The sequence below is a fragment of the Canis lupus genome, chromosome 7 (assembly GCF_011100685.1).
Source record: "Canis lupus familiaris isolate Mischka breed German Shepherd chromosome 7, alternate assembly UU_Cfam_GSD_1.0, whole genome shotgun sequence".
In the NCBI taxonomy this organism is placed as follows: domain Eukaryota; kingdom Metazoa; phylum Chordata; class Mammalia; order Carnivora; family Canidae; genus Canis; species Canis lupus.
In genome coordinates, this window is record NC_049228.1 from 5230976 (window position 1) to 5257997 (window position 27022).

The 27022-nt window shown below is 37.6% G+C and overlaps 1 protein-coding gene across 2 annotated transcripts in view; it reads right to left on the reverse strand.

Annotated features, from left to right (window-relative positions):
* The window catches only part of CRB1 (crumbs cell polarity complex component 1), a 213222-nt gene extending 188602 nt beyond the window's left edge, over positions 1–24620 (reverse strand). The window contains exon 1 of one of the 2 annotated variants that reach the window (XM_038541982.1): positions 24263–24620. In XM_038541982.1, coding sequence (XP_038397910.1) covers positions 24263–24332 — 70 coding nt within the window. In that variant the 5' untranslated portion in view covers positions 24333–24620. Of the gene's footprint in view, positions 1–22158; positions 22280–24262 lie in introns of those variants that run through there. The other variant, XM_038541983.1, reaches the window with a different exon arrangement.
* Between the last annotated feature and the right edge of the window lie 2402 nt (positions 24621–27022).

Below are 27022 nucleotides of genomic sequence, written 5' to 3' on the forward strand. Positions count from 1 at the left end.
AAAGTTAATCTATGTTGGTGACTTGATGGATTAATGTAGAATTGCCATTTAATAAGTGAACCTTCTGTGGAGTCTTACCTAACAAAAGCAGCAAACTCTGAGTAGAAAATTTCAGGTACTACAGCAGACTATTTGGCTCTATTAGGATATAGATCTAGTAGGATGGAGATATTTTGTAGTTCCATGGGCTAGAACCACCTGTGGCATCTTCCCAATTTGGAGTTTATCAAATTCAGCCTCTTTATTATCAATTTCTGCCTTTCTGATTCTAAAATATAACATATAATACATTATTTAATTTATTAATTAGCTGCTACTTATTCAGACTCTAGTACAGAAATTCATTTTACTTGTCCTGTGAACTGTGAATGTGGGTACAATGTGATACAATATGAATTTTTAGAATTCCAGGAGCATATAAATATTACGGAATGAACCAATCTATCAACCTAAGTTTACTTTGAGAATTTTCTGATATTTATGAATTTTTATCCATAAATGTCCAATACTCTATGAAGAGAATTAGTAGAATTCAAAGTAGTTTTCCTTTTACCCTTGAACCGGAGAAAATTATTCACATGCTTAAATAATCAAATCAAATTTTAATAATTTTTGATGACCATATGGCTTTGCTTCAAATTATAGATATAAACAAAATACTTATAAATTATAACACAGAAAAAAAAATTATAACACAGAAAATGAGAACTGTGTCAGTGATTTCTTTACAAGGCTGAATGATGCGTTAAGAGGTCATCCAAGGTTTCTAGTGGTCTTTAAGCACTAATAACCTATTGTAACAGTAAACATTGCTTCTAACAAAACAAAATCCTAACAAAACACTTAAGATTAATTCTAACGAAAATCTAGTGCTGGGTTAGAAGTCCTAGAAGTACACACAGATCCAAGAAAACTTTATATATATAAAAAATATTCTCCTCTAATTCAGAAAATTAAATTAGTAATCATAAAAATTACAATTTATGACTGTGTGGCTCAATCAGTGGAGTGTGTCTGCCTTTGGCTCAGGTCATGATCCCAGGGTGCTAGGATTGAGCCCCATTGTCAGGCTCCTTGACTGGCAGGGAACCTGCTTCTCCCTTTTCCTGCCTCTCTCCCTGCTTGTGCTTCTCTTTCTCTCTCCCTCAAATAAATAAAAAATATTTTTTAAAAATTATAATTTATTGAGAAAGTCTTAATTCTATCTAGATGATTCTCCTCATTATTTAATCAGCTTGTGTCCCCTGGCATGACCTTACTGCAGTGAAAATGGGAGAAGCTTTGTCTCCTGAGTCATGCATCTGTGCCCACTTGTGCACAGAATGTTTTACCACCATGAGCTACTCCTCACTTTGCTCTCAGTCACCACCTCAAGCTTCTGAACTATGATCGCTCAAAAAACTCTTGTTTCCATCACAGTGGCCTTAGCAGAGAGGCAAACCTAAGTCATGCCACATTTATTTATAGCTCAATTTCACCATTATTCGTCATTCCACTTTCCAAGGCTATAAAAGTAATAAAATCTCACAAAGTTTTGGAGACACAGAGAGGCTTTAAAATGCAGTAATACAGATGAGTTAAAAATTGAGAATTTGACATTTTTGTCCCTAGTCCCTTGTACATCCCTGAGAGGAATGTTTCACTGGCTCTTTTTCTCTGGAAGTATCAACATTCTGCCAAGTTCACCCATCTCTTCTTTCACCCTCCATTTTTTCCATGGTTCCCCCCCCCCTTTTTTTTACTCTCTGACCCCCAAATTCATGGCCATTTATTATTAAAAGTAGTTTAGCTATCATTATCTTGCATAGTCTTCTTAGAAGTCCATGCCCTTGGGGCAGATGGAGCTTCTCCTTTTCACTCCCTCCAAACAATTATCCCAACTACCATCTAGTAACTTTCTACCCCAGAGGGACTTCAGTGCGGATGGGAACAATCCTTCACAGTTTAATGACTACCTCACACTTGAGTGGCCTTCATCCCCATCCTATTTCAGCAACCCACTCAAAACCACAGCTTGTCATCATCCCTCAATCTCTGACAATGAATTTTTAAAGTCTTCTATGATAATCATTAGCTGGCAGCACAATACTATTTGAAGGACAGAATAAGTTTAAATTTTATCAAAAGTGAAAGGATTGTGATAGAGGCCCAGGGAGAACCAGTGCTTTTAGCAATGATCTTTCAAAAAACTATCAATGAGGAAAAGGTTCCAACCAAGCAGTGGATTCCCTTGTTCTCTTTCTAAAACAAGTATAGTATTATAATGAACCCTTGATCTACCAGCTTTTGAAAGACAAATGCAATGTTTGTAAGATTTTTATTTGTTTACTATGGGTCTCAGCATTTACCTACAGGAAAGGAAGGGTGAACAGCTGTTTCTTTGGCCTTTCCCTAGAGTCAGGCATGCCTGAAGGTTTGACCTTTCGTCTTGCAGCAGCAACTCAGGAATGGTTATAAATTACCTATGACGGATACAAGATGAATGAAAGTCCTGTGTACTGGACCAAGCACTTGAAACTCATTGTCAAGTCTGTTTAATGAGTGATTGGGAACTAGTGAAATGGAGCTGCCCTGCAGTGTGGAGGTTATCCTCATAAACCCAAGGAGATTAGACTAAACATTTATATGCATACAATTCAATATAAAAGCTGAAAGGACCTCAGAGCTGAGGGCTTCCCTGATCTGAAGTAGTTTCCAGCCAACTTTGTTCCTTGTGACTACACACACCCAGTGTGCAGAATGATTGGAACATTCAAAGCTGTGCCTAGGGATCATGAGACCACTGCTATGTTGTTGGTACATGTGCCATCATGCTTATCCTGCAAACTTTCTCAAAGATAACCAATCTTAGGGCTTGATGTAGCCTACTGTGAATCTTGAGTTTGACTGTCCAACTGAAGTTAAGACGACAATTCCTGGTAAAGCAGAATGGGTGTCACACATACATTATTTAATCCTCACAATACTCCAGTGCAATTAGAAATAATCATCGTTTCCATTTTGCAGATGAGAAAATATAGAATTTAAGTAAAACAGGTCAAGGTCATACAGCTTATGATTGAAATAAACTATTTCTCATTTCTTACATATTTTCAAAACTGATTTCTCTCTAATAAGCATATATTTTCAGCATCTTAAGAACAGGAAATATTTACTTAATACTTTTGTCTATAAATAGTCCCTCTTAGCAGGAGCTCTGTGACTTATAATTTATTGCTAGAATATCTGTATGATTTTTAAATAAAATTTAGTATAAATATTATATTTTATGATTACTAGAGATTTTTTGTCTGCCTATTTTTTATATTACATATATGTTGTACATGACATATAATTTGCCATTACATATTTTTTTCACTTAAAATTTTGGGGAGACAAAAGTTAACTTTTGAGTAAGTGTTGACATTCTTTCCCCTTTTCCTTGCCCTCTAGAGTAAATTTGGACTTATCTGCTCATCTTCCCTACTCCTCCTCCAATTTCTATAAATTGTTTTATCCTTGTCAGCTTTATCCCTGGGTTTTTATGATGCAAAATTAATATAATGGGGAAAGAGAGAAATGGGATTTGAGAATCCAAGACAGGGGACTTATATAAGAAAGGGTTGAGATTTGTTTCAAAGAGGAAAAACAGGGGGAGAACCTATGAGGGCCTCAAGAGGAAGGATCTTTGGGAAGGCTGAGAAATTGGACCTGGGGAAATGGTGAGAGATGAAAAAAATGGAAAGAAAGTAATTTTTTAAAGTTTTTTTCCTATGCATTTTATTCTGTATTTCTGTGTTTCAAAATATTTAAATTGCTTTAATTTAATTTTGTTTACTGGATTGTGTTTCTATCTTTGAAAGTAACTCCAGATACTAGAGCATAAAGCAACACAATTTATGTTTCAAATACTTTCTTAGTACAAATGTGTCTGATTGATTTCATTAGAGCTATTTCTAGTTTCTCATTATATATACATGTGTTATGGCTACCTTGGCATGTTAATCTTTACCTTATTTCAATTATTATCTTCCTAGAAGAGTTACTGGGTCATTACGTTGAATATTCATATTTAAGACTTTGATCCATAATGTAAAAAAAGTTTTATAGACTTTCTCTCTAGACTTTTTCTGTTCCTATCATGGTAAATAGTCTACAGTATGGGCTCAGTGATTCACAAATGAGAACTTAAATCTTCATCTCCTATTAGGTATCTTCTTTGAACTTTGGAAAGATATCTCTGCCTAATGGACATCCTCCCCTGAATGTCCGCATTATATGTCAAAATAAAAATTTCAACTGTAGGTATTTACCCTGAGTTCTTCCCTGAATTTACTATTTGAGATAATGTCATACTTTTTTAAGATTTAGAAGCTTGGAAATCATCATTCACTATGCCCTCTTTCCCTCTCACTCATTTCTCATCAGATGTTAAGCTGATTTCCCCCTAAATATCTCTTTGCTATGACCACGCTGTTTCAGGTCCCTATCATTTTGTGTGAGGCCTCTCTACCTACAGCCTTGCCCTTCCTTAGTACATTGTCACTGTGGCCAAGGCTGAGCATTTAGCACTCCTGTTTAGAGCCCTTCAGTGTCTTCCCATCTTCTTTAGTGGCACTCCCCAATATGCGTGCAGAGAGTAGGTTACAGGAGTGCCAGAGCTGCAGGAGGCACCAATGGCCATCCTTGGATGTCAACAGTCCTGACAGTGTGGACAAGTGTGGTAAACATATATTACCCTTTCTCTGTGGGCCCTGATGTGAAAACATTTGAGCAACTCTGACAAGAAGATAACACTTCATTATAGCGTTTAAAGCCTGTTCCTACATGGACCCCACACACACTCCCTCATCTCACATCACTTCCCCAATGGTCACCAGCCTTTGCCACACTTTGAGAATCAATAATCTCCCAACTCCTATTTCATTAAACTATGGATTAATGTCTTTTCAAGTCTGGTCTGTAAATAACATGCATCAGAATCATGTAGGGCTTGTTTAAAACAACATCAACAACAACAACCAACTGATTTCTGGGGGTCCTACTCAGGATTATAACATTTGGACTTGGAACCCATAAAAATTCACCATTAAATCATGCCTCATGTGTTTATTTTACACATTAAATTGTGTAAAACTTTACACAAGACCTCACTAATATAGTTTACAAAACATGGTTAATATATTCCATAAAATAGCAAAACCATAAATAGAGTCAAATAAGAAAATTCAGTGAAATATTTGCAAGACAAAGAACATGAAAACTACCCTTCATTTAAAAATGAAGATATATTGATGGTAGGGACTATAACTGACCCGAAGAACTAATGAGATCTATCTTTATGACAATCTGTGCTCTAAGCAGTTCCAATATTAGAGTAAAAAAATGCCTCTTAGGGTAAAGGAAAATGCCTTAGAGAAACATGCCTGGTAGCATACATGGTCAGGATGATTATTTGGAATTTTTTTAAGCCTATTTATTCCCCAAGTTATGGTTCTTTGAAATTTCTATCATCATTCTCACAACAAATTTCCCTTCAAGGATATACAGCATGTTGATATTTGAACTTATACTTGTAGCGCATGCACTGGTGATGAATGATGCGGAGAACAAAGGCAAAAGAAATGTAGAAAAAATTAAATGTCCTTACAACTTACAGCCCATCAACAAGTAGCCTCAACTCCCCTGCGGGGAGCCTGATGCAGAACTTGATCCCAGGACTCTGGGATCACGCCCTGAACTAAAGGCAGACGCTCAACCACTGAGTCACCCAGGCGTCCCTTGTCCTCCTGTTTTTATAGAGCTACCTTTCTTGCATTAAGGATGGCTCAGGAATTCTTTCTTGACTGTATGCTCTCAGATCCCAACATTTCACATCAATAAATACACAATAAATAATTTTAATTTAATACTTTTCTTTTTCATGACTTAAGCAGTAGCTCATTATTCATAGGTGGAACCAATTTACAGGCTTTATTGATCATCTTCCCCTTGCATCTCCCTCTCTTGATTATGTTTTCTGAAATACAACTGCTAATTATATTTACATTGATGTTTTCCTTCATAAAACCAAAAGTCTGAAGGCAGAACTCTCTAACCATATCTATATAAATGCTATATAATTCTGGGGGACCAAATGTTTTAAATGGTCCAATGCTTAAAAAGTCTTGTGACTACTGGAATCAGTGTTTTTCAAATTCTGAATGTGTGATATGGCTATATTGAAAAGTTCATTGAACAAAAAAAGATTTTATTATTTTTTTTTATTTTAAAGATTTTATTTATTTATTCATGAGACACAGAGAGAGAGAGAGAGAGGCAGAGACACAGGCAGAGGGAGAAGCAGGCTCCTGCGGGGAGCCAGATGTGGGACTCGATCCCAGGCCTCCAGAATCACGCCCGGGGCTGAAGGCAGCGCTAAACCGCTGAGCCACCCAGGCTGCCCCAAAAAAAGATTTTAGATATTTGAATGAACTATTTGGTGAATGGTTTTACTTTTTCCTCCCTAAGTCTTAGATTTCTAGGCAAAATGAGAATAATTTCCTTTATTACAAGCTTCGTATTAAATGAGAAAATTATGTAAACTACTCTTTACAATGCCCAACATAGAGAAGACAGGTAACAAACTTTAGTTGTATTTGACATCCAAGGAAAGTATGAGTCATGGATTCCCCTAATTTAAAAATAAATAAGATCCTGGAGATTAGATCCAAACACAAGGAATAGGAGTATAAAAGAGTCTGGCTTATTGGGTTGCTTCTGCTTTTGACACTGAGTCCCTCTTTATGAACACATTTGCATCTCTTCTTGCTCCTCCAAGCCTAGAGAAAGAGCAACTTTGCCTTAGTTCAAGGGTTTGGTTCAAAACTTCAAGGAGCTCCAACAGCTAGTCAGCTAGCTGCTGCAGCGAAGCAGAAAATTAAATAGCACACATATCCTGTTTTCAGTGCTCCATAGAGGGCTGCATAAAGGGAGTCAGGAGGAAAAATAAATTAGATATAATGATGTTAGTTAGGAGAAGAAAATTTCTATTTATTTCTATAATTATTTAAGTTTATGGAGAGAAATATATCTTTAATTATTTTATGATTAGCTTAGGAGAAAATGTAGAGTCAGTAATATAACAGGCAGATTGAAGAAACTTAAGTCTTTAGTCCAGAAAGTATTAATTAAACATGGAGCCCATTACACTGAGGTGGCCCAAATGCCTTAGCAAGCCTGCATCAACAAACCAAGACCTATACCTGTAGCGAGTCAAGGTGAAGAAATCAAAACCTAAGGACAACCAAATCACAAACAGCGGATAAGGCTTCCCTAAATAAAGGCAACAGCTGAAGCATTGGCCAATCAAATAATTGTCTTACTTTGCTTCCACCTGTTCTCTGTAGCAGCCCTTCCCTAGCTCCTATCAGGGTGCTCCCAGCCATTTCTCATTTGGCACTACCTGATTTGAATAGGGTTTTTTTGTTTGTTTGTTTATTTTGCTCAAATACACTTAAAATGTGTAATTTGCCTCAGTTTATATTTTAACAGTAGCTTCTTAGTGCGTTTGATGCAATTTTTAAGCATGGATACCTAAAATGTAAAGCTTTGCTGCTGCTGCTACTTCTTCTTCTTCTCCTCCTCCTGCTCCTCCTTCTCCTCCTCCTCCTCCTCCTCTTCCTCCTCCTCCTCCTCCCTCTTCTTCTTCTTTTTACCAACCCCTGGTAGAGGTTATGTGATATTGTGATATAAATCCTCCTCCACAGTTCCTGGTACATAGCTCCTAAAACTCTTGTAATTTCCTAAGAGCCATTGGAGCATAATTTTTTATAATATTTGGTCTTTTGTCCATATTTGCTGAAATAGTTGCTGAGTGATAAAGGTGAAAGAAGTGTTAATCATAGTGAGCCCTTTAAGCACAACAGCATTTGTTAAATAGTGGACTTTTGGAAAGCCTCAAATAGCCACAGGATGGGGGCTGGTTGTCTGGGGGACCAACCATGTAATTAGGTGGCTGGAACTTTCAGCCCCATCATCTGATCTCTGGGGAGGGGCAAAAAGCTGGAGGTTGAGTTAATCATCATAGTCAATGACTTAATCAATCATGGCTATGTAATGAAGCTTTGATTAAAAAACCCTAACTGAAGGGGTTTGGAGAGCTTCTGGGTTGGTGAATGCTTGGAGGTTCCTGACAAGGGCACAAAAACTCTGCACCCTTTTCCATCTTCCATGCCTTGTCCTATGCATCTCCTAACTGTTTCAGAGCTGTATCCTTTTTTAATAAGTCTGTAGTCTGGTAAGTAAACTGCTTTTTTTTTCTGAGTTCTGTAAACCACTCTAGCAAATTATCAAGTCTGAGAAAGTGGTTGTGGGAACCTCTAACTTATAGTCAGTCTGTCAGAAGCATGAGTGACAACCTGGGCTTGCAATTGGTATATGAAGTGGGGAAGGTAGGGGTGGGTGGTGTCATAGGTCAGAGCCCTTAACCTGTGGGGTTTGCACTGACTCCAGGTAAACAGTGTCAGAATTGAACTGAATTATAGGGCTCTCAGTTGGTATCCACAAAAAACTGGGAAAACCCACACATTTGGTAGCCAGAAGTATGAAGTATTGGGTGTGAGTGAGTAGAGGGAGAAACAGTTTTCCCTTTCAAGCTTCTAATGATAAATGAAATGAAGATCCAAGGGGCAGCCCCAGTGGCTCAGTGGTTTAGCGCCACCTTTGGCCCAGCTTGTGATCCTGGAGACTCAGGATCGAGTCCCACGTCAGGCTCCCTGCGTGGAGCCTGCTTCTCCCTCTGCCTGGGTCTCTGCCTCTCTCTGTCTCTCATGAGTGAATAAATAAAATCTTAAAAAAAAAAAAAAGAAATGAAGATCAAGGGGCACCTGGGTGGCTCAGTCAGTTAAGCCTCTCCCTTTGGCTCAGGTCATGATCCCGGAGTTTTGGGATTGAGCCCCACGTTGGGCTCCCTGCACAGTACAGAGCCTACTTCTCCTTCTCCCTCTACCCTTCCCCATCTCCTTCCCCACTCAAGCTCTCTTGTGTGTTCTCTCTCTCAAATAAATAAATAAAATCTTGAAAAAAAATGAAGATGAAGAGAAATAGGAATTTCTAATATACAATCTGGATATGCTATTCCCTCGATTTGAGTTGAAATCATCACCAAAGTATAATTTTATTAGAACCAATGATTTCAAAGCAAGTTTGAGTATATTTCCTTTCAGAAAACATTTCTTCATATCACAATACTAGTTTGACCTTCTTGGACTAAATTTTCTCTCTACATCTGGAAAGAATGCCCAGATCAATGCACAAACATCTGGCAATATCTCGAAGTGTGATTATCTCTTGGATGATGTGTGAACAGCCCTTACACATCTGTCTGCTCCACTATAGTATGGATATGCCCAGAGAATACTGGTCTTTTCTATAGTCAATACCCTACTCATATTATCTGCTTAATAAATATTTGTTGAACTGTCATTGTCATTTAAATTTTCATTCATTTTATTATTCATTTTTAATATTCTTGGTTACTTAAATATATTTGTTTAGAAATATCTTCCTGGAACTTGGAAACAAGAGAAAAAATGGAGTAGACTATATTATTTGTTTCAAATATTTCTTGTCTTAATACATCCCTTGTCCAGTGACCTCAGGCTTAGCCATGTGACCTGCTTTGGACAATGAAATGTGAGCCAAAGTAATGTAAGTCACATATAAGCTAAAGATTTAAGAGCCTTTACGTGGTTCTTTTCCCTCTGCCATAAAAACACCATTTTCTGGAAAGGAACCGTCCCTTCCACTTGTGTCCCTGCATGAAGAAGACATAAAGCAGAGTTGCAGTCAAACTGTGCTATGGAAACACAATATAAACCTTTGTTGTTTTAAGCCACTCAAATGTTGAGTTTGTTTATTGTTGCAACATAATGTAGTGAAAGGTAGTTCATACTGGATGAGATTACTAAAAATACCCTTTACTTATAAAACTCTATGTTTCAATTATTTAAAAAAATCATGGGACTGTAAAATGTAGATCTCAAAGGAAACTTGGTAATTATATAATCTAATACCCTCATTTTACAAGTGGGAAAATTGGAGACCTTTGAGCTTAAGTGAAGCGTTTACGGACAGTGACTAATGATGAACCAGGGCTTGAATCTGAATGCCCTGACTTTATGTATTTAAAAATTGATGATGAATATAAATAATTGCTCTTCAACTATACTTAGAAGGAAAGATAGCTAAAATTACAGAAAGATAAAAAAAATCACAATAATTCATCTACTTATTGTTGCTAACTCACAGTTGGTTTTTTTCTAATAGTGATATTCAATTTGCGAAAAATTGTTTTCAGTCTCTTTCCTTGTGCTCAAAACTACAAATCTGAGACCAGCTGGACAGACCATTACTTGTTGAATAGAGTTGGTCTCTGCGTGAAGCAGATTGAACTGTCCTGAGATTGAACCATAAACGCAACCTCATTAGCCGCCTGCTCTCACTAATTTGCCTAAAGTAGACTTATTTTAAAGGGTCAAAGAATTTGAATTTAGAGAAAAGAATTATTCATTAGGAATTATCAGGACAATTATGTAAAGAGCCAAAAGACTACAGTGGGATTAATCTAGGTTACAGATGAGCAATTCCTGCCTCTACAGAAATTAGTCGTAAGAGTGAGATAGTAGTTGAAACTGTAAACATTTTTAATTTGGAAAAGTTTTAAAGGTGAAATAGATATTTAGTTATCTAGGAATCATTTAAAAAAAAAAACCCTCCTGATTTGTTGTGTTTGCCAAAATTTCTGTGATGCAATTACTTCCACCATTGCAAGCTAGGGTGGTTTAATAACAGACATGTGAAATTCCTGAGTGTTTACCTTTAGGCTTTTGTGAGCTAGTATGAGGCTTAGAACCTGACAGACCTGAGTTTAAATCTTAATTTTATCACCTCATAACTGTGTTTTAAATATTTTACATAAGCTATCTTGGCCTTAGCTGTCTTAATTGGCTTCATAATAGCTACCGTGTAGGATCACTGTAAGAATAGCACATAATAAAACTGCTGACACCTCTCCTACTACTTTGCTCTATTTTGCTTAATGCACTCTAGCTATGTTAAACACCTTGCAATGTCTCAAACTCTATAGGCACATTCCTGCCTCGCATTCTTTGTACGTGCTATTTTCTTTGCCAAAATATTTTTCACCCAGATATCCTCACATCTCATCTGCTGTCTCTCACCTTTGCTTTTCTCCAAAGCATTATTGCCAGCTCACAATTACATATTGTGCTTATTTATTTGGTTTTTGTCTTTCTTACCCCATTAAAATATAAACTTTAAGACAGCAGGGATTATGGTCTCTTTGTTGACTACTGCAACCTCAGAGCATAGAACAGCATCAGCCATATGAACTTAGTCAACATTTGTGGAATAAATAAAGCGATTGAATAAAAAACTTTTAATATTTATTAATTATCCTATCTTGAGGCTAGAGACAACTAATCCTAACTTGATTTCCTCTGGATCCAAGAAACTTTATGTTGCAGCCAAAACCATTCAGCTCTACATAGTCATGCCCATTCCCACCACAGTGTCTTTTCTCATTCTGTGTCTCTTACTGTTGTTATTGGCTTGAATTCCCTTGAATAAGGGAAAAGCTGGAGAATATATGACAACATACTTAACATACTGCTATAAAACTTTGGAATAGGGATCCCTGGGTGGCACAGCGGTTTGGCGCCTGCCTTTGGCCCAGGGCGTGATCCTGGAGACCCGGGATTGAATCCCACATCGGGCTCCGGGTGCATGGAGCCTGCTTCTCCCTCTGCCTGTGTCTCTGCCTCTCTCTCTCTGTGACTATCATAAATAAATAAAAATTAAAAAAAAAATAAATAAAACTTTGGAATAATCACTGCTTTTTTATTAAATGGGGAAAGAAATTCTAGAAGATTGATTAAGAAGTATTAACAATATCAAGAATGGGATCTAGTGCTAGATGACTGAGTTACTTTCCTTCTTTAATCTCACTGTTATGGCAAAAAAAATCATTAGGGGAAAATAAAGAATGGCATATTAATAAACACAAAATAATGCATGCATAGTAAAGTAATTTATAATCAAGTGTTCTGAATTGATAATGAAAGTCATAGTAATCCTTTGGCATCCTAACAAATATAATTTCTGAAAGAAAAGCAAGTTAAAGTGATGAACATGTATTTAGGTAGAGAGCTAAGCCATTTGTCCCAAGAAAATATGGAAACCCAATCCTAACTCAATTCTAACCCAATTTATACCCAATTCTAATGCCAACTCTCTATATTAATCAGTCTCTAACTTAATTTCATAAGGTAAATCTATGTGGAGAAAATTTCTGAGCACTCAATTCAAACAAGATGGTTGAACATTTAAAGGTGGAGATAGTGTAAAGAAAGCTGAAAAATAGGAGCAAAATGGGAACATACCGTATTGGCCACTTACCATGCTTTAAAAATCCTTTTATAATTCAATTTGCATCTGAAGGTAATTTTACTCAATAAAAGAGGTATTAATCAAACACTTTCATCTTATATCAGCTTTATTCAGAGTAGATATTATTTTTTTCTTTTTCAGAGTAGATATTAAAGTTTGAATTATGTCTCCCAAGAAGATATGTTGAAGTCCTAACTCCTAGTACCTATGATTATGACTTTACTTGTAAATAAGGTCTTTGTAGACATAACCAAGTTAAGGTGATGTTAGAAGAATGGGTCCTAATCCAATGTGACTAATGTCTTTTTTTTTTTTTTATGACTGATGTTCTTATAAGAAGAAGAGATACAGACAATGGGAGAACACCAAGTAATTAGAGATTGAAGTGATGCAACTCCAAACACAGGAATGCCAAGGCCTGAAGACCAACCACCACGATGAGGAAGTGGCAAGTGAGTATTTTATGCAAGAGTTTCAGAGAGAGCATGGCTCTGCTGACACCTTGATTTCAGACTTCTAGCCTCCAGAACTATGGGAGCATAAATTTCTGTTGTTTAAGGTACCCAGAGCTTTACCACAGCTACCTTAGGGAAACTAATGCCGTAGCCAAAAACTAGAAAAAAAAAAAAACCAAGGTAACTTTCAATAGGCAAATTAATAAACAAACAGGTACATCTATACAATAAAATATTATTCAGTGATTTTAAAAAAATGAGTTGGGATGCCTGGGTGGCTCAGTGGTTGAGTGCCTGCCTTTGGCTCAGGGGTCCTGGGATAGAGTCCCACATTGGGCTCCCCATGGGGAGCTCACTTCTCCCTCTGCCTATGTCTCTGCCTCTCTCTTTCTGTGTCTTTCATGGATAAATGGATAAAATCTTTAAGGAAAAAAGAAAAAAAATGAGTCAATTCACAAAAAGACATGGAGGACCTTAAATGAATATTGCAGCTTTGAAAGAAGCTCGTCTGATTTTATGATTCCAATTATATCACATCCTGTAAAAGATAAAACTCTACAGACAATAAAATGATCAGTGATTGCCTACAGATTGGGGCAGGAAAGGGAGTTCAAAAAAAGTAAAGCACAGGGAACTTTGAGAGCAGGAAAACTATTTTGTATATTATAATGTATCATATTGTGAAAACCTACAGAAATTTAGAGCACAATGGGAAAACCTTATTGTATGCAAATTTTAAAAAATCTTTTCAAAAGTCAAGGGATCCCTGAAAGGAATTTGACTGTGACACAACAAGCTAACTGTATTATAAATGTATGAAACAATCACACAGAAGAGGGTGAAGCAAAAGGTGCTGACCTAAGTATCATTGGAAACAAGCAGAGTTTTAAGATTACAAATGTAAATTCACATAAGTGCTGTGTGCAAACTGATAGAGTTATTTTTACAGGATTATGGGTGAAGAATTTGATGCTGCTATAATTTTATATACTTTTTAAACTATAGTGAATTTAAATAAATAAATGGATGGCAGATGATAGAAACCAAATTTCTCACTGTTAGAGTGGGAATTTACAGATAAGCAAGAGGAGGAAGCTAGAACAATCCAACCCATGTGATAATAAAGTTAGAGGCATTAGGACTAACTCCTACTTAGCTTGATATGTCCCGATGTACATATATACCTAATAATATACACACATGTATTTCTATCCTCTGTCAGCTGAGGTGGTCTAAGACAAATGACACCCTAGTCGCAACAAGCATGCCTTACATTTAGGTCTTGGTTTGTTATGCCATTCTCTAGTGCGAGGGAACCAGAGCCTGTTGGAATAAGGGCATAGGCTAGGGCTGGGGAAGGAAATAAATAGGTAAGTCTGGAACATCTTATAGAGCCAAAAAGTAAGGTAGTTTTCAAGGAAAAAAAGCACCTCACATTGACACATTGTAAGCTAAAAGAAGACAGGAGCCAACTGAAAGCACTGAGTGGCCAAAGCTGGAACAATTTGAGTAACAAATAAAGTAGTATTAGATTATAGCCTAGAGTATAAAATAAATAACATGAGTCCATGCTGAAATCAATAAATGCTTGAATAAATAAATAAATGGACAAGAAGAATCAAATCTCTCATGCAGAAGAATCCCAAATAATTTATGGAGGGGAGGAGCAAGATGGCGGAAGAGCAGGGTCTCCAAATCACCTGTCTCCACCAAACTACCTAGAAAACCTTCAAATTATCCTGAAAATCTATGAATTCGGCCTGAGATTTAAAGAGAGACCAGCTGGAATGCAACAGTGAGAAGAGTTCGCGCTTCTATCAAGGTAGGAAGACGGGGAAAAAGAAATAAAGAAACAAAGGCCTCCAAGGGGGAGGGGCCCCGCGAGGAGCCGGGCTGAGGCCGGGGCGAGTGTCCCCAGGACAGGAGAGCCCCGTCCCGGAGACGCAGGAGCTGCACCGACCTTCCCGGGGGAAAGGGGCTCGCGGGGAGTTGGAGCAGGACCCAGGAGGGCGGGGATGCCCTCGGGCTCCCGGGGACAGTAACAGCAACTGCGCGCCCAGGAGAGTGCGCCGAGCTCCCTAAGGGCTGCAGCGCGCACGGCGGGACCCGGCGGGACCGGAGCAGCTGAAGGGGCTCGGGCGGCGGCTCCGCGGAGGGGGCTGCGCGGCCCCGGGAGCAGCTCGGAGGGGCTCGGGCAGAGGAAGAGGCTCCGTGCGGAGGGGGCTGCGCGGTTCCAGGAGCAGCTCGGAGGGGCTCGGGCGGCGGCTCCGCGGAGGGGGCTGCGCGGCCCGGGAGCGCGAATCCACCAGCGCAGGCTCCGGAGCACAGGGCGCCGGGACACAGCCCAGGATCCGGCCTCCCCCGGGACCGGCAGAGGCCGGGAGGGCCCAGGACCGCAAGGACGCTCCTGCCCCAGCTGAGCAGATCAGCGGCCCGCCCCGGAGCCTCCAGGCCCTGCAGACGGAGTTCCTGCCGGAGCTGAATCCAGGTTTCCAGAGCTGCCCCGCCACTGGGACTGTTCCTCCTGCGGCCTCACGGGGTAAACAACCCCCACCGAGCCCTGCACCAGGCAGGGGCACAGCAGCTCCCCCAACTGCTAACACCTGAAAACCAGCACAACAGGCCCCTCCCCCAGAAGATCAGCTAGACTGACAACTTCCAGGAGAAGCCAAGGGACTTAAAGAACACAGAATCAGAAGATACTCCCCTGTGGTTCTTTTTTTTTTGTTTTTGTTTTTGTTTTTGTTTTTGTTTTGTTTTGCTTTTTGATTTGTTTCCTTCCCCCACCCCCTTTTTTTCTCCTTTCTTTTTCTTTCTCTTTTTCTTCTTTTTTTTTTCTCGTTTTTTTTTCTTTTCTTCCCTTTTTTTTTCTCTTTCTCTTTTCTTTCCTTCTTTCTCTCCTCTCTTTTTCTCTTTTTCCCAATACAATTTGCTTTTGGCCACTCTGCACTGAGCAAAATGACTAGAAGGAAAACCTCACCTCAAAAGAAAGAATCAGAAACAGTCCTCTCTCCCACAGAGTTACAAAATCTGGATTACAATTCAATGTCAGAAAGCCAATTCAGAAGCACTATTATACAGCTACTGGTGGCTCTAGAAAAAAGTATAAAGGACTCAAGAGACTTCATGACTGCAGAATTTAGAGCTAATCAGGCAGAAATTAAAAATCAATTGAATGAGATGCAATCCAAACTAGAAGTCCTAACGACGAGGGTTAACGAGGTGGAAGAACGAGTGAGTGACATAGAAGACAAGTTGATAGCAAAGAGGGAAACTGAGGAAAAAAGAGACAAACAATTAAAAGACCATGAAGATAGATTAAGGGAAATAAACGACAGCCTGAGGAAGAAAAACCTACGTTTAATTGGGGTTCCCGAGGGCGCCGAAAGGGACAGAGGGCCAGAATATGTATTTGAACAAATTCTAGCTGAAAACTTTCCTAATCTGGGAAGGGAAACAGGCATTCAGATCCAGGAAATAGAGAGATCCCCCCCTAAAATCAATAAAAACCGTTCAACACCTCGACATTTAATTGTGAAGCTTGCAAATTCCAAAGATAAGGAGAAGATCCTTAAAGCAGCAAGAGACAAGAAATCCCTGACTTTTATGGGGAGGAGTATTAGGGTAACAGCAGACCTCTCCACAGAGACCTGGCAGGCCAGAAAGGGCTGGCAGGATATATTCAGGGTCCTAAATGAGAAGAACATGCAACCAAGAATACTTTATCCAGCAAGGCTCTCATTCAAAATGGAAGGAGAGATAAAGAGCTTCCAAGACAGGCAGCAACTAAAAGAATATGTGACCTCCAAACCAGCTCTGCAAGAAATTTTAAGGGGGACTCTTAAAATTCCCCTTTAAGAAGAAGTTCAGTGGAACAGTCCACAAAAACAAAGACTGAATAGATATCATGATGACACTAAACTCATATCTCTCAATAGTAACTCTGAATGTGAACGGGCTTAATGACCCCATCAAAAGGCGCAGGGTTTCAGACTGGATAAAAAAGCAGGACCCATCTATTTGCTGTCTACAAGAGACTCATTTTAGACAGAAGGACACCTACAGCCTGAAAATAAAAGGTTGGAGAACCATTTACCATTCGAATGGTCCTCAAAAGAAAGCAGGGGTAGCCATCCTTATATCAGATAAACTAAAATTTACCCCAAAGACTGTAGTGAGAGATGAAGAGGGACACTATATCATACTTAAAGGATCTATTCAACAAGAGGACTTAACAATCCTCAATATATATGCTCCGAATGTGGGAGCTGCCAAATATATAAATCAATTATTAACCAAAGTGAAGAAATACTTAGATAATAATACACTTATACTTGGTGACTTCAATCTAGCTCTTTCTATACTCGATAGGTCTTCTAAGCAAAACATCTCCAAAGAAACGAGAGCTTTAAATGATACACTGGACCAGATGGATTTCACAGATATCTACAGAACTTTACATCCAAACTCAACCGAATACACATTCTTCTCAAGCGCACATGGAACTTTCTCCAGAATAGACCACATATTGGGTCACAAATCGGGTCTGAACTGATACCAAAAGATTGGGATTGTCCCCTGCATATTCTCGGACCATAATGCCTTGAAATTAGAACTAAATCACAACAAGAAGTTTGGAAGGACCTCAAACACATGGAGGTTAAGGACCATCCTGCTAAAAGATAAAAGGGTCAACCAGGAAATTAAGGAAGAATTAAAAAGATTCATGGAAACTAATGAGAATGAAGATACAACCGTTCAAAATCTTTGGGATGCAGCAAAAGCAGTCCTAAGGGGGAAATACATCGCAATACAAGCATCCATTCAAAAACTGGAAAGAACTCAAATACAAAAGCTAACCTTACACATAAAGGAGCTAGAGAAAAAACAGCAAATAGATCCTACACCCAAGAGAAGAAGGGAGTTAATAAAGATTCGAGCAGAACTCAACGAAATCGAGACCAGAAGAACTGTGGAACAGATCAACAGAACCAGGAGTTGGTTCTTTGAAAGAATTAATAAGATAGATAAACCATTAGCCAGCCTTATTAAAAAGAAGAGAGAGAAGACTCAAATTAATAAAATCATGAATGAGAAAGGAGAGATCACTACCAACACCAAGGAAATACAAACGATTTTAAAAACATATTATGAACAGCTATACGCCAATAAATTAGGCAATCTAGAAGAAATGGACGCATTCCTGGAAAGCCACAAACTACCAAAACTGGAACAGGAAGAAATAGAAAACCTGAACAGGCCAATAACCAGGGAGGAAATTGAAGCAGTCATCAAAAACCTCCCAAGACACAAGAGTCCAGGGCCAGATGGCTTCCCAGGAGAATTTTATCAAACGTTTAAAGAAGAAATCATACCTATTCTCCTAAAGCTGTTTGGAAAGATAGAAAGAGATGGAGTACTTCCAAATTCGTTCTATGAAGCCAGCATCACCTTAATTCCAAAGCCAGACAAAGACCCCGCCAAAAAGGAGAATTACAGACCAATATCCCTGATGAACATGGATGCAAAAATTCTCAACAAGATACTGGCCAATAGGATCCAATAGTACATTAAGAAAATTATTCACCATGACCAAGTAGGATTTATCCCTGGGACACAAGGCTGGTTCAACACCCGTAAAACAATCAATGTGATTCATCATATCAGCAAGAGAAAAACCAAGAACCATATGACCCTCTCATTGGATGCAGAGAAAGCATTTGACAAAATACAGCATCCATTCCTGATCAAAACTCTTCAGAGTGTAGGGATAGAGGGAACATTCCTCGACATCTTAAAAGCCATCTACGAAAAGCCCACAGCAAATATCATTCTCAATGGGGAAGCACTGGGAGCCTTTCCCCTAAGATCAGGAACAAGACAGGGATGTCCAAATAATTTATGTAGATATTCTTCCTCCAAGAGGGGGAACATAACTCCCCACTCTTAGGTGTGGGTTGTGTATAGTGACTTCCTTCCTAAATGTAGAATACAGACAAATACCACCTCCCAGGTGGTTGAGGTCCACATCAACAGTCATATATCATGCTGATTGTATGTATCCTTGATATGATGTAATGAGATGATACTTTACCTCTGTGGTCTCCCTCTCAATGGCCAATAACTCCAGTCTTACCATGAGAAGAACAGCAAATAAATTCCAATGCTGGAGGATCCTATAAAATACCTAATTAGTGCTTCTTTTTTTTAAATTTTTTTTTATTTATTTGATGATAGTCACAGAGAGAGAGAGAGGCAGAGACATAGGCAGAGGGAGAAGCAGACTCCATGCAGGGAGCCCGATGTGGGATTCGATCCCGTGACTCCAGGATCACGCCCTGGGCCAAAGGCAGGCACCAAACCACTGCACCACCCAGGGATCCCCTAATTAGTGCTTCTTAAAATTGTCAAGCTCATCAAAAACAAGGAAGGCCTGAGTTCCTCCACTACCAAGAGGAACCTAAGGATATAGGACAACTAAATGCAATGTGGTATCCTGGATGGGATACCAGAATAGGAAAAAAGATATTTGGAAAAATCAAAGGAAATCTGAAGAAACCATGGACTTTAGTTAATAATATATCAACATTGGGTCATTGCTACAAATCAACCGTAAGATGTAAGATGTTAAGAATAGAGGAAACTATCTGTGTGGGGTATAGTGGACCCCTCTGTACCATCCTCTCAATATTTCTGTGAACCTAAAATTATTCTAAAATAATAAGGTCTGTTATAAAAAAGTTAATGTAAAAATTTTTAAAATCATGCAAAAATGTCATGAAAAGGGAAGGTATTCAATTCTTATAGCAAATGTTATAAAAATTGCCTCATAAATTTGTTTATTTAATAACTGTTTCATGAGTGACTACCCTGAGTTATGTAGTTGCCTCCCACTGGTTTAGGATACATAAGCAAAACCCCCATGGTACCTAGAGTCATGAAGTGTAATCTCATTGGTAAAAAAAAAAAAATGAATCAACACCAAATATTGATGCCATGGAAAATAAACGTAAAGTGTAATTAATGTTAAGTATAGGTCTCAAAGCTGAACCTGGTATGACCAGAGATGATGTGAATGTGAAAGAATTCTATTTCTATTTTCATTATCTAAATGGAGAAAATTGGGCTTCTCAGGTTTGCTGATAAATCAGCAGTAAAATTTACAAGAGAGCTAAAAAGTGGGGGATCCCTGGGTGGCTCAGCGGTTTGGCGCCTGCCTTTGGCCCAGGGCGCAATCCTGGAGTCCCGGGATTGAGTCCCGCGTCAGGCTCCTGGTGTGGAGCCTGCTTCTCCGTCCTCCTGTTTCTCTGCCTCTCTCTTTCTCTCTCTCTACATCTATCATGAATAAATAAATAAATAAATCTTTTTAAAAAAAATAAAGTAATTAAATAAAATAAAAAATAAAAGAGAGCTAAAAACTGATTTTTCTTGTCCACTTTAATTTCAAAATATGGTATTTTAATACCATTAATAATAATTTGTGAAAATCACCAAAAATGAAAAAAAGAAAAAAGAATGCAGGGCACCTGGGTGGCTCAGTCGGTTAAGCGTCCAACTCTTGATTTAGATTGAGGTCATGATCTCAGGGTCATGAGATTGAACCCATGAGATTGTGCCCAGCATGGAGCCTGTGTAAGATTCTATCTCCCTCTTCCCCTCCCCTTATTCTAAAAAAGAGAGAGAGAGAGAGAGAGAGAGAGAGAAAAGAAAGTAATTCTTCTGAAAAGTTTGATTCACCTAAGATAAGTATCAAAATATAAAAGCTAAAATTAATTCTGCTATATTATTTAGGGAACAGTGAGTAATCTTCATGAAGTAGAAACCATTTTGTAATAAGCTGATGAGATAATTATTTTATGAAGAGCAAATGTATCTTTTTCTCTAATAATTATGTAGGCAATTTACAGCATGCTGTTGCAAAGATATTAGCTAATATAGTGAATACCAAACTTTTAAACGTCTCCACACATGTAGAATTTTAAAGAAGAGTGGGTGATTACTCCCTAATGAATAACATCAACCTTCTCGCCTCATTAAGCAAACTCAAGCCTTTCTTGATAATGGCATTAAGATTGGATAAATCATATCATATCTTTATAGATTCTACTTGTTCTTTATACTAGAGACAGATTGAAAAGAAAGTATTCTTTAACTCTATTCAAATTCAGTTACTTAATAATTTCTGAAGATTCTAGAACACTGATAGTACCCCAAAGTCACTGAAGTTATTTAAATAATTTTAATAATTGTTTGCCAAACCATGTTTTATGTACATACTATGACCATCCTTTGAAGATGGGTTAAAACAATTACTTTTAGTCTAAATGTGGCATTTACATCGAAAATATTCAGTTTACCTCCAAATGTATAAAACACTAGTAAAATATAGCCCTAAATGACTTTTCTGATTCATGGTTGCTTCATTGTAGTAGTTACTTTAAAACCCTTCACAACAGATTCATATGTCAAGCTTGCATAGAGAGTTATTACAAAGTGCTCTCATTATTTAAACCAGCCCCCAGTAATGAACTATAGGAAAGTCTCACTCCAATAAAATTCTCTCTTAATACATCAAAAGCAAAAATATAATAGCTTTTCCTGAATTATTAAAATTCAGCTGATTCTGTACATGAGAACAAGTTTTACAAATTGTGGAACAGATAAGAAAACAACTGAGACAGTAATAGCAAATTCATTGCAACTCCATGGGAAGGGGAATACCTGCATGCTCAGGAAGCGCAAGTGAATATCACTTCCCGCACTCTGTTCTGATAGTTTTCATGCCCCATGTGCTCATCCGGAAGGAAATAAATAAAAAGTGTAGGACATTGGACAAACAATGTAAACGGCGTGCCCCTGATAGGAGAGCAAGGCACCACTTATTTAAAAAAATATAGTTTGGAGCCAAAGATGGCTCTTATCTCTCAGATCCAAGGGAATGTATTTCAAAATTCAAGAGGAAGAATCATTGATTCATTCAATGAATACTCTCTTAATAGCTAAAATTTTCTACGTACTTATTAAATTCTGAGCAGTGCGTTAAGGCTCATCCACGTTATCATTTCAAGGGAATCACCACACATAAACTAAGAGCATAAAATGCAAAACCGACCACTGGATTCTAGTCCTGGTTCCACTACTCACTAGTAGTATGGCCTTGGGCAAGTAACTAAACTTGTACGTGCCTCAGGTTCTTCAGCTATAAAATGGAATTAATGACATGTTCTACTTGACAGGTAGGTTAAGTATAATGCTTGCAAGGCATATTGCTTACCTTCTCTCCTAAATAATCCCTTTGAGGAGACAGAGATGTTTGGATTTTACAATTTAAATGATTCCTTACATCATCATGTTCTCAAGAAAGATTTATGGGGTCATGCAGAACTTGGGATCACCTGCATTTGAAATCAAGAGCTAGATCAATTACAGGCTTCTGATCTCCCCAGACATACTAAATATCTGGGGTTGTACTTGAGAGATTGCATCTCCAACAAATGTTTCAGCTCTCTGATGGGCATCAAAGGCTGAGATACACCGATATAGTGACCTGAGTCTTGGTCTCATTCTATAAAATGCCAATGATTATAATAGTATCTATTTGTGGAGAATTAAGTGAAATATAGCATATATTGAATGTTAACACATTCAACACTTATGCTATTAGCTATTATTTTGTTCATTTGACTGGAATATTTTCAAGAGTACTAAGAGGTAAAGGGTAGGAAAGAAGACTAAGGCCAGGTTGTAAAAGTTTTACAGTCAGGTACAAAAAAAACATCTAAAGTATGTTTTAACATGGAAGGCAGTATCATCACATCTTGCCAGCAAGTATATTAAGACAGATAAAAGTTGGCCTGCTTAACAATTAAACTAAATGGAACTTCAAATTTGTTTAAAAAACAAATGATAGAAATAGTGTGCTAAGAGAATAAATCAAATAATTACAACGTACTTAGAGGGTAACAATAAAATCACCTGTTCAGAGATAATTATTTGTATGTAATTATAGGTTCATAATTATGACCCTTAAAAAAAAATGTGTGCCTTAGAAGTTACATAATCATCTCCTTAAAAGCTAACTGCAGCAAATGCTAGATATTTTAACACATATTGCATTGACATGACAAAGTTTTTTGCTCTAAAATGTACTGCAAACTCACTTCACCTTGCATTTTATGCATCTTATTTCTTTTGCTTTCTTTCTTTTCCCATCCGTACATCTCAACATAACACTTCCCTTCTTCACTTCAATTGCATGCGACCCATTTGAAGTTTCAAGGAAGAGAAATAATTATTTAAATAACTATTTTCAACAAACACATCACCAAAAAAAAACCCAAAGTCCCGTGTGTGTGTGTGTGTGTGTCTGTGTGTGTGTTGTGCACATGCACACAAGTGTATATTGCAATCAGGTAAATTTTACTGCTCACTTATTTAAAGTTTGACTTGGGTTTTCGGTAATTGTCTTCCGCTACCTACCTACTAAATCTACTCCTCTCTTTACCCAGCCTCTGCTATAAGCTCAGATGTAAACTAAACAAGTAACAATCTCACTGGCTACAGAAGGTGACCCAGATTAGACAACAGTGCTTGCTAATGCCAAGTCATCTTATTCAATGGCAGCTGCTCTGTGCTTTGCCTTATTGATATTCAGATTCAACAGACACAAATCACACAGCCCCTTTGACAAGCACACACTCTGCCTGTCTTCATTTTAAATGTATTCAGTAGCTACTGTCCTTCATAAACACACAGCTGAGGCCATTCAGTGTCCTTTGATTTTCTACACTGCGATACATCTGACAAGATACCCTAGAAACATCACTTCTGTTTTTATTTGGGGGACTGTAATATCTTCGTTTACAAAACAGAAGCAAACACAATAGAAAGGAAACCCATTTCTCTCTGGTGCTTTGAACTCTTGGAGAAAAATTAAAACTATCCCCTTGATTATGAGAGCAAACATGGTAATATAAAGTTCTTGAAAAGTGAAGATAAACACATAGTATTGGGAATAAAATGCAACATAGCTCATGATGAACTTCCTTTTAAAGGATATCATTGTCAAGTGCCAAGTCTATTGTGTACAATTGTAAACACAACAAAATACCTTCTTTTTTATGTAGCCATTTCAACCCCCTGCTCACCACTACTGAAAAGGCTTAAAAAAGAACATTTTCTATGTCTAGTTAGTGGAAATCATAGAATCAGAATATTATTCACACTGACTTGTTTAACACAGGACACTTGCTTATATCAAATTCTTTGTACTTTTTTTCAAGTGTTGTATTCTGTAGCACATGCAACATTATCAACTATTTGCTAGAAACATTTAAGTCAGAAAAAGTGCCAAAAGTTCGATAAATGGAAAAGCTTACTTTTTATGTAGGTGAGCAGTGAGAAACTGAGGTAGAAGATGAGAAAGTAGTTCATTTTCATAAGCGCCATGGTCTCATTCAGAGGACTCTGATGTGTTGCCGGTGGTCTCGTCCAAGTCCGCTTGTGACCTTTGTCTGACTCAGAAAGGAGACGGTGCCCCAGAGTCTCTGGATGCCATCCCTGCCTCTACCCCTCTTACAGCTACTTCGCTGGAAAATACAGGGACTTAGATTCAAAAAGCTTCTAAGCATCTTACATGGGAGGATGGGGTGATTTTTCAAACCTGGTGCAGATTTTTTCATGCTGGACTGGATTCATCCCCGTCTCAGGTCTTTTCTAATAGTTTTCTTCCATTGTTATTGTTTGTGAAGATTGCTTTATACCATTCTAGAATGTAGTTTGATAGATACACAGATGATAGTTAATAGACAGATATAAAAATTATTTTTCTTCCCATTTTTTAAAAATAATGATATCATCCTATGCGTATTTTCATGCAGCTTGCTTTTTTCGCTCAGGAATGTGTCTCAGATATTTTGACACATTATGAAATCTATCTAGCTCACACTTTCTAATGCCACATGGCATCCCATGGTATGGATGTACCATACCATAGTTTATTTTTTTAACATATGTTGTATCATAGCTTATTTATCCTTTTTAGGGAATCAGTATTGTTTCCAACTTTCTTTAAGCAAATAATAATTCAATAGGAATCATTTTACACGCTTGTTTGTCCAAATGCAGAAGAATTTTTAAAAAGAGTTTCTCTAGGGCGAATGCCAAAAAAAAGCAGAAATTTGGGAGTTTATATTGTGTTCAATTTTTAGTTTAATAGATACTTCACAAAATTTCAATTCTTCTCAGCTATGTGTGAAGGAACCTATTCTTTGTACTTTCCTCAACATTTGGTAATATCAAAGAGTAAAAGGTTATCTCTAAATTTCAATGGAGAGAGGAGTGACTATGAAACAAGATTGGCCATTTGTTGATCATTTTTGAAGCTGGCTATTGGGCATGATGAGGTTCATCATACTATTTATTCTGCTTTTGTATAACTTTAAAAATTAATAATGAAATGACATTTTCATTTTACATATTTTTCATATTTAGAAAGATTATCTTTTTGACATTTTTTTTCAGTGATTTGCAATGTATCTTGTTTACTTTTCTGTTAGTCCTGTTTCTCATTTATATAGTCGTAGCATTTCTTTATAAATCTTGGATCTTGATTCTTAGTAAGATGTAAGTATGGAAAATATTTTCTCCCAATATATTTATTGTCCTTTAAGTTGCCTGTAGTTTTTCATTATAAAGTGTTAATTTAAAAATTTACTATCTTTCACACATTTACTTATTTTGTGACCCTTGCTTTTTGTCTTATTGAAGACTCTACAGAAAAGTCATTATATAACTTAATTTGGGGATAATTTCTTATATTTTCAATGTTAAATCTTCCCTTATCTGAATAGTCATACAATATATAATACATTGAGTCACTTATATGTCAGACGCTTTCTAAGGCCTTAGTATGCATTCTCTCATTTAATCTCCATCATAATACTATGAGGTAGGTTCTAATTTTTTCAATTATGAAGATGATAAAAACACAAACATTCAGTAATTTGTCTCAGGTGTCACAGCCTGAAGGGGAAGGGGAAGGGGAAAAGCCAACAGCCACATTCTAGAGAACACCAATACTCCAGTACTTAATGATACGAGGATAGTAAGTCAGAGGTTGAAGAGGAAGAATAAGGAGAATGTATATAATGGAAGCAAAGAAAAGAAAGAGGATCAGGTTGGAGAGTTATAAGCAATGAAAATGCTGTGGGAAAATTAAGTCTGACAAAGACCAAAAATTGTCAGTTGAATTTGGCAGTAAGGAGATTTATGAGAGAATATCAATGGAATGTTGGGATAGAATTCAAGCTTCAGTCATATTTATGAATGATTTGAGGGTTAGAATGTAGAGACAGTGAATGCAAACTACACTTTCCAAAAAATTAGTTGTGAAGGAAAAAGGGTAGGAGAGACAATGCTAAAAGGAGATATATGGTGGAAATCTTTCTTTTTAACACTGAAATACATGACAGAGAGAGAAGGAACTAGTAAAGTTAAAGATATGAAAAAGATAAGGATACTTAATGGAGCAAGCTTCCTGGGGAGGTGGAAAAAATGGTATTCAAATGAGAGTAAGCCTCAAACAGAAGAAAATAGGATATTAAGTCCTTCAATGAAGAATCATTGAAAATGTCAGCTACCAGGTACAATAACAGCAGGAAGGGAAGAGTCCCACTGAACTGCAGTCTTGTTCATTTGTAATGCTGCTAAAAAAACACACTGGCATGATCTTGCCAGCAGCAAAAGGAATGCCAGTGTATAAGCATATCTAGCAAACCAAGGGATTACTCCAGAAATAGGGGTTTTCAGGATGGAAGAGTAAGTGACGGAGGGACTTCTAAGTGGTTGTGAGAGACAATGGGTACGAGCTGTGTATTAAGGAAAGTGATTAACTGACCAAAAGAAAATAAGGTCCCATTGGATTAATGGTCTTGATCTGTTAGAGGAACAGATGATATGGGTCTGAGATTGAATTCAGACAGTGGGATATGGAAGTCTCTAAATATAAAAGAGAATGCTGATCAGACTAGATCTAGACTATATTGGAAACAATTGGCGGAAATTACAAGAAAGTAGATTTGAGGTTAGCCTAAGAAAACTGTGGGTTAATAAAGTTTATCTTGACACAAAGGTATTTA